Raw genomic sequence first — 7,985 nt, forward strand, 5'->3', positions numbered from 1 at the left:
AGTATATAATAATATATATTATATAATATATTAATAAAATGAACAATTGTTTTCAATTTTATTATACTAATTTATTTGATTATTGTATATATAAGCAATTGTATACATCAAAATTCATATAAAATTAAAATTTTAAGTTTTTTTTTTAAATTTTAAATAAATAGGCAAAAATAACTTTGGCCCGGTCCATGGCCCAACTTGGGCCAAGGCTTGGCCCACGGCATGGCACGGCACGGAACGGGCCCGCACAGCCTTGGGGCTATAGGTTGTGCCAAGCCAACCCCCAAGCTTTTCATTGTGGAGGGTGGCACTGCCCATGACGGCCCACAGGGCAGCATGACACGGCCCGCACTTTGCACCTCTACTTGTTTGGCCCAAGCCTGACCTGCATTATGTATTGGTTTGATGACTAGGCCGAACCAGACTTGTGGGCTAGGCAGGCCAGGCTGGGTTAAAAATGATTATTTAGAAAGTTTTCAAATCCAGATCTAATAAAAAGTTCAAAATATTAGACTCGATTCACTTTATTGTCATTAAAATAAAGAAATTTGGCTTCAAAAAATAAACAAAATTTAAAAGGTTTTGAAAAATTAGTTGCTTTTTAATTTAAACAAATATAATATATTTATATAAATTAAAAAAAATAATTTATTAATATAAACTTTATATTATTAACAGATGCTCAATTCAACCCAACCCAAGTTTTTTTTTCCCTTTTTTTAACACGCAATGGGTGAAATCCATTCAATTTCAAATTCAAAGGGTGAACACTTTGTTTCTCTCGTTGTAAAATGAGCGAGAAAAAAACTGTGTAAGTGATTTATTATTCTAAATCCCGTAGGTCCATTCCCATTGTTATTTCTTATCATTAATCTTTATTCCTTTTCACGTGGAAGAGAGGAGAAACCCATACTGTTTTTTTTTTTTCTTTCTTTTTTGGAAATGTTTAAGATTTTTATATTTTAAACAGGTTGAAGAAATCACAGCCCATGTGTTTAATTCTACTGGGGCGGGCCCAACCCAAGCCCAGACCAACCCAGCCCACAACTTATCATTTATCCTTGTTCCTTTTCACCTAAGCCCAAGATTTCATTTTCTTTTTTTCAGGTTGGACCTGGGCCTATATATAAATATGACACATGTCAAATTTTAGAGTGTTCATTGACCAGGCCAAACCTAACATGAATGCATCAAATTTCAGTGTGGGCTGGTCTGGGTTGGGACTTGGGAGGATCGGGATTGGTCCGGTGGTCCGGGCTCAGCCCTTCGGCCCAAATCTTAAGGGCCTGGGTTGACCATAAACCCAGTCCAGCCCGCTTGAGTTGCACCCTTAAAGATAATTATGACTTTGAGTAAACTAATCTGGTTTCACGTCTGGTGGAAGTCAACTCAACCGGGTAACTTCAAATCCATGTCACCATGTCCATATAAGCAAGGATCCGGATCCTAGTATAACCACCGGGTCTAGGTATCATTATATACTACAATGTCTATCAATTACGCACCAATCAGATGCCCTCAAATCCTACTATGTCTTAACTATGGATCCACTGTAGGAGTTGTTACGTGCATTGTATCAGTCCGATCCGATTAGTCTAATGCAAACTGATACATTGTATGTGTCATGATACGTATTGATTTATTTTGTTCACAGATCACAATGTCAGTCCTTATTTAATGTGCATTACTGACTCAATTACTTCCTAATTAATTCAATAGTTGGTGCAAATTACTATTTCAATGGACCAAACATTGGTTCAATCCGATCAAGTCCAATAATAATTCATTAGAAATGGATTAAGTTCAATCCAATCTAATAAATACTTTAGACCATTAAGTCTGAACTGGTTCAATTTAATACGTGTTATTAGTCCATCTATTCTGTTCAAGTTGATTTAGACTTGAATGGATTTTTATCCAAACCTGATCCATTGACACCTCTAAATAGAAGACAACGTATCTGATATCCAATCCGAAAGAATATTTGCCTGATCAATCTCCGTAACTTTTTCTACCTGTACATTATGAATTATTCAATGACAATTTTATGGGGTGTTTGTCAATATGTATGATTCTGTTTTTAAAGAAATAATCAATTCACTTTTTATTAATACTTTTAATATGCATATTCGGGTTATGGTTGATCCAGCCCTGGATGCCACGTGTTGCCAACATGGCCTTTTATCTCCTCGGCCACATCAGCACTGCGTCACCTCCATTGCCCATCTTATCACCTTGGTCACGTTAGCGTTGCGCCACTTCCACGGCTCATCTTCTCTCCTTCGCCACGTCGGCACCACGTCTTGTGGATAAGCGTGACCAAGACAGGAAATCATCGTATAGATGAGGACAATTCCGTTGGGGATTAGGTCTTATCCCGGAGACCTCAACGTTAACCTCATCCTGACAATCCCGGAAGCCTCATTCGACCAAGACACGGATCTTCGATTATAAAAAGATACCTTCTACTGAAGGTAAGGGATCTAACTCTTGATTTCCGTACCGTTACTCTACTCAGACTAGCACCATTCTCTAACTGCTTGGCCCTACCGCCCCACTTTCCTCGACTAACTTGAGTGTAGGAGTATATACCCTGGGATAACTCCTCAGGCTTTTGACTTTTCTTGGTTTCAGATCTTGGAGTACGACTTCGTCCTTTCACCTCAATTCCCCTTAATTGGTAAAATTATTTGACTGCGACCTCGGTTCAAGCACTACCTTAGATGAGCAACACCAATGGATAATTTTATTTTTTAAAATGCAAGCAATTATTGTGTGAGAAGAGTCAATTATTATTTTTTCCCTGATGTTGCTGTTTTCGTTTAAAGAAATAAAATCATACATGTGGACAAACACCCCATAGTCATTAGGTTCAAAGTGTTATCGGTGGTTATAAGATTAAAGTGATGATCATTGATCTAGAGAAGTCACATCTGCCCTCCACAGAATGCGTCCCAAAAATGCCCATCTCAATCGTGTATTGAGAACATCTTTATGGAAAATAATTCTCAATGCATGCTAACATATTCATGTGGAACGTCTTAGATGTGAAGTCAAATCTAGATGCCATATTGGAAGGGCTCTCATGCGGCTTTTAAGTTTTATCTTTGCAGTGGAACCCACTCAAAAAGCTTATAAGCAGCAGTGATTAATAAAAAGTATGGACTCTGGAGAGAAATTTTTGATCATATATACAACAAATAGTCTTCAAAGCAGCTATCCAAATGCACCCCTAAAAAAACAAGATATTCAAATAAAACCTGTCGTTTGTAATAATGTGATATTTATATATTTTTTTCATAATTAGACTCATAAAAGCAGCCTTAAAAGTGAAGTGGTATAGACTATAGACAGAAAATTTTAACGACATTTGGTCTATGGTCTCCATTTTTTTAAGAGGAAGTCCCCTCAGCCTTGCTTGCACTGGCACATCTCTCTATTAGGCTGGGACCCACCCTGCATGAGATATATGCACACACCATGTTGGGACAGTCTTTTGTTGGGAATAGATCCCACATCAGCTATGCGGTTCTGTTCTCCGAGTTGGGATTTGCTCTCAACAAAAAGCCATTTCAACATGTTCCATCGTGAGCTGTGCTTGGCTATTTATACATCTCATACATGGTGGGTGTCAGTCTTGAGTTATAATGGGTCAGTCTCGCGGAGAGGTGTACAGACACAGATTAAGTGGGAATGTGTTGGGAGCAGATCTGATTTCATTTTCTTTAAGGGACACCGTACAAAACTATGGGCCCAAGGAATTTTCTTTTTCTAGAACCAACCTGTAGCCATGACCGAAACTCCTCTCATTGCATAATTCATACCCACTTGCAGTTCATTCTCGTATAGGATTCGGATCTTTGATTCTGGAAAAGTTGCTTTATTACCGAAACTCCTCTAATTGCATAATTCATACCCACTTGCAGTTCATTCTCGTATAGGATTCGGATCTTTGATTCTGGAAAAGTTGCTTTATTCTGGTCTCGTTTCTATCCGATCAGTGTCCCCACGGAACAGTTGTTTTCCTGCATGTCACCTATTGAATGCTCAAAAGGTAAACTTAAAACTGTGTTTACATAATTCATCTATTAGACGTCTTCTCGTGTCAATACACGCCCAAGCACTCTTCGATGTTTAGATTAGGATTAGTCTGCCCTTTCAAAACAAAACCCAGTTTTGTGGGTGGGTCATGGGTCAAACAGTCTGACATCTAGAGCGAGCCCGATTTGATTCGGGTCAGAAGATGTCCCATTTCTGATTCTGAGATTTAAAAGCTTTCATCCAATCATTCTGTTGGGAATAGGGGATAGGGCAGGACGGGACGGATATGTTGTTTCCACTTACCACTTGCAATCGATGGTGGGCCTGGCCCACTAAGAATCGTACTCTCTCTCTATTCTCTCAGACTCAGAGTCACGGTACAATTGGTTGTGTGCATCCATACTGCAAACGGATGCACGCGTGTGTGTGCCTATCAAATTTATGTGATACTTTTAGTGATTTTTGTCATCTTGGGACGTGGACAAATGTCAAGATACGGATCACAGATTTGTGACACTGCCCATTGATAAGCTTCAGACCAGACCACCCCATTTATGCTGCTTTCTCCCTGGGCTGAACCGTCATTTTCGTTCATATTTTTAATTTCAATTGTAACTGGATTAGGGCATCAATTAAAAATAAAAAACCTTGGTCCTCTTTATAACAAGAGTCTAAGTATACTAATTAGAACTAAACTAGATCCAATGGGCTTAGGTGGGCTAGGCCCAAGAAGTAGTGTTAAAGAGAGCCTAGACTCTAGAGGGTGTTTGTATGGATAGGCCAACAAATGTGAATTACCAAAGAAATTGCATGTAGAATGTAGAGTGAGTGACATAATGTCATGGACGGAAAAATGGAGACAATCTCTCGTGATTACTATTTGGAGCAAAGTCTCCAAGTGCTCCACTACCACCAGCTCTCAATCCCTGTCCTTGAATTTAGAAAATCAGCACTACCAACCCTCAACCCTCAACCCTGTTTGGGATAAATGTCCCCATTCCCAGTTTCCCACCACCACACCACACCCTTCCCTTTAAATTCTGACTTTGCATGGGAAGGATTGAACATTGTATTGGATAGATAGCTAGAATATAATTATTAAAGAGTGGAGACGGCAGGATGAAGAATTCTCATGATGAGTGTATAGCAACAAGCAAAAGCAAGGATGTTTCGTTTGGGGAACTGAGGGATAGGCTTGCAGAGTTCGCCAGTGTAAGGGGATGGGATCAGTTTCATAGCCCTAGGAACCTCCTCTTAGCCTTGGTAAGTACCCACCACTCCATCACTACTGTAACGTAACTGATTGGTTTCATTGCAGCATCCATCCAAATATTGCATATCTAAGGCTAACACCGATGAGGAATATTCATCACCTTTGTTTTTTAATCTGTACACCTCTCTCTCTCAACTGTTGTTTTAGGTGGGAGAGGTAGGAGAACTGTCCGAGATCTTTCAGTGGAAGGGAGAGGTAGCCAAAGGACTACCCAATTGGACTTCAGCTGAAAAGGAGCATTTAGAGGAGGAGCTGTCGGATGTTTTGCTCTATCTAGTTCGTCTAGCAGATGTTTATGGACTTGATCTTGGACGAGCTGCCCTCACCAAGCTAGTCAAGAATGCTCGAAAGTATCCCGTTGTCAATTCATCGCCTTCAGCAACATCCAACTAGTTAAGTTAGGCTACGTTATTCCCCTTAGTAATCCTTCCGGTCTTTGTTTTGTGCCTCTCTCTCTCTCTCTACTACTACTACTACTAAGTACTAGTAGGTAGATCTATGAACAAGTTGTAGTTTTTTCTTTCTAATATAAATGCGTGAAGAAGCATGTTAATTTGTTAAGAACAATTGTATAGAGATCTAGATATGTATTTTTCTCCTGTTTGCTACAACTTTTTATGTAGCCATGTTGAAGTTAAAGGGCTATATAAAAATGGGTTACATGTGTTCAAGCCCAATAAACAATGGCCCGGGACGGTAAAGCCCATCGGACTACCTGCCCATGAAAGATTGGACGAATTAGGAATCAGTAGCACAAATTGATCCTTGAGATCGAACCTCAATTAATTCTTTAGTCTGGTTAGTCTATAAATTTCTTTGTCCTTTCCATTCTAGTTTTCTGTGCTAATTGAGTATATCTTCCATAACTCTTGAGTTGTGCTTATTGTCTCCATGGAGAATCTTCTTGTTCATCGTATTCAAGTGCAATCTGAATGTCATCTTTTTTGTACAAAAGATACGCTATAATGCGTGGAAGTAGTTTATTCAATTGCCTTTGGATTCATCATACGCAATAAACTTTGGCTTCTATGTCCCAGTAGAGAAGAAGAATTATATGGAGATATGACAGAATGAGTAATGTTGTGATAATAGTGCCCGTTTGGGAAAGCTTTCACCTAGCGGCTTCCCATTTGGTATGGTAGGCTTCTGAATTCGGATTTAGACATTTTGTCCTCACAAGACTTGCAGTTATGCATGGGTGAGGAGTGTTGTGAGAACAGTGTGAAGAACAAATTTTGTGAGGACTGAATCCAATCTCACGGCTTTTACGTCATAGGTGAGTTGCAATACTAGAGCTGTGGTGGTTGATCACCTGCATTTCAGAGAAACTACCTAAGAGTACTAGTTTCCTATTATAGTTGTGTTTCTTGTGTGTCTGGAATAGTTCCAGTGGCATACTTTCCGAATACTCACCAATCGTCACTTTTGGCGTCCCTATGTTGGAATGCCAGAAGCGGCATCCCAAAAGCCCTCCCAAACGGGCACTTGATAGATTCTTCACAGCAGCTCAATCAAAGCTGAAGGCCTCCCAAACAGGATCATTGTATTTGTCTGAATCTGTTCTCAAGTGATTAACAAACTCCGTTCATCTATCCCCATTATAATTAAACTCAGACCACATCCGAATATCCGACAGGTCCAATGGATTTAAGTTGTATGTTACCATCTAAGATTTTATAAAACTATGTATCGAACTCGGATCAGGTGACTTTTATGGTATTGAATTCGTACACCCGATCCGAATCTGATCCGATTACAACCTAGACTCTAAAGCGAATAGAAGGCCTCATGATGATGAGGAGTTGGTTTAAAGCATCACTATACTAGTGGACAAAAAAATAGTGTCATTTTAAGCCATACAAAATTATAAAGGCTCAGAGAGAGAGAGAGATCTATCCCAGTTTTAACTCAGATTTAGTCCTCACAAAACGGTATTCACACTGTTCTCACAGCCACTTCCAATCGTGTATTAAAAATATCTCCATACTTGTATGATTTCATTCATTGAGAGATATTCCTAATCAGCGGCTGTGAGTATGGTGTGAGCATGGTTTTGTGAGACTGAATCGATCTCTCCCAATTTATATTCTAATTTTTAACATCAAGAGCTTCTACTAAGGGTGTCAATAGATTGGTTTTGGATTGGACCCTGTCCAGTCCAAAATCAATTTGGATGGATTGGATAAACCAATAAGACATATTGGATTGTACCTGGTCTGTCCATAACAAATTTATATTGGATTGGGTTGGATTAAACCAATATCTAATCCATTAATATCAGATCAAAATATATATCAATGGATAGGGTTTGGGTTGAAACCAATCTAAATCAAAATGAATTTAAACATATTAGACGATTCAGACATTGAATTGGACTGGTCCAAATTAGTCCAAAACATTCATTAGATTTGACTGGACCTGGTCCATTTATAAAAGACTCACATTGGACTGGATCAGATTGGACCAAATCCAGCCCAATTGACACCTCTACTAGTCTACTACTAGCATCCGACCATGCAACACTAGAGAAGATAACCACATAGAGAAGCGAACAGGACATGAATGGCAAAAAATTAAAGAAGCATTGAGTACTGTTATCTCAGGCCACCTCATGGAAATTAACCGATCAACTGTGTTAAGAGTGTTAGCAGTGATTCTACTTTGACCATTC

The 7,985-nt window shown here is 39.1% G+C and overlaps 1 protein-coding gene across 1 annotated transcript; it reads left to right on the forward strand.

Annotated features, from left to right (window-relative positions):
* Window positions 1–5,073: 5,073 nt before the first annotated feature.
* On the forward strand, window positions 5,074–5,875 carry LOC148854382 (uncharacterized). Its single transcript, XM_088940872.1, has 2 exons — window positions 5,074–5,304; window positions 5,462–5,875. The coding sequence occupies exons 1-2, from the start codon at window positions 5,161–5,163 to the stop codon at window positions 5,705–5,707; spliced, it is 390 nt and encodes a 129-aa protein (XP_088796998.1). The 5' UTR covers window positions 5,074–5,160; the 3' UTR covers window positions 5,708–5,875.
* Window positions 5,876–7,985: the final 2,110 nt, after the last annotated feature.

Source organism: Nelumbo lutea, chromosome 4 (assembly GCF_056320005.1).
Source record: "Nelumbo lutea isolate HS-2025 chromosome 4, American lotus-T2T, whole genome shotgun sequence".
Taxonomy (NCBI): Eukaryota; Viridiplantae; Streptophyta; class Magnoliopsida; order Proteales; family Nelumbonaceae; genus Nelumbo; species Nelumbo lutea.

What these genes read in the sequence shown, in the direction of transcription:
- LOC148854382 (XM_088940872.1), top strand. Translation starts at nt 5,161, where the DNA reads ATGAAGAATTCTCATGATGAGTGTATAGCAACAAGCAAAAGCAAGGAT. An exon ending in GGAACCTCCTCTTAGCCTTG is followed by an intron (nt 5,305 to 5,461) that starts GTAAGTACCCAC and finishes CTGTTGTTTTAG; the next exon opens with GTGGGAGAGGTAGGAGAACT.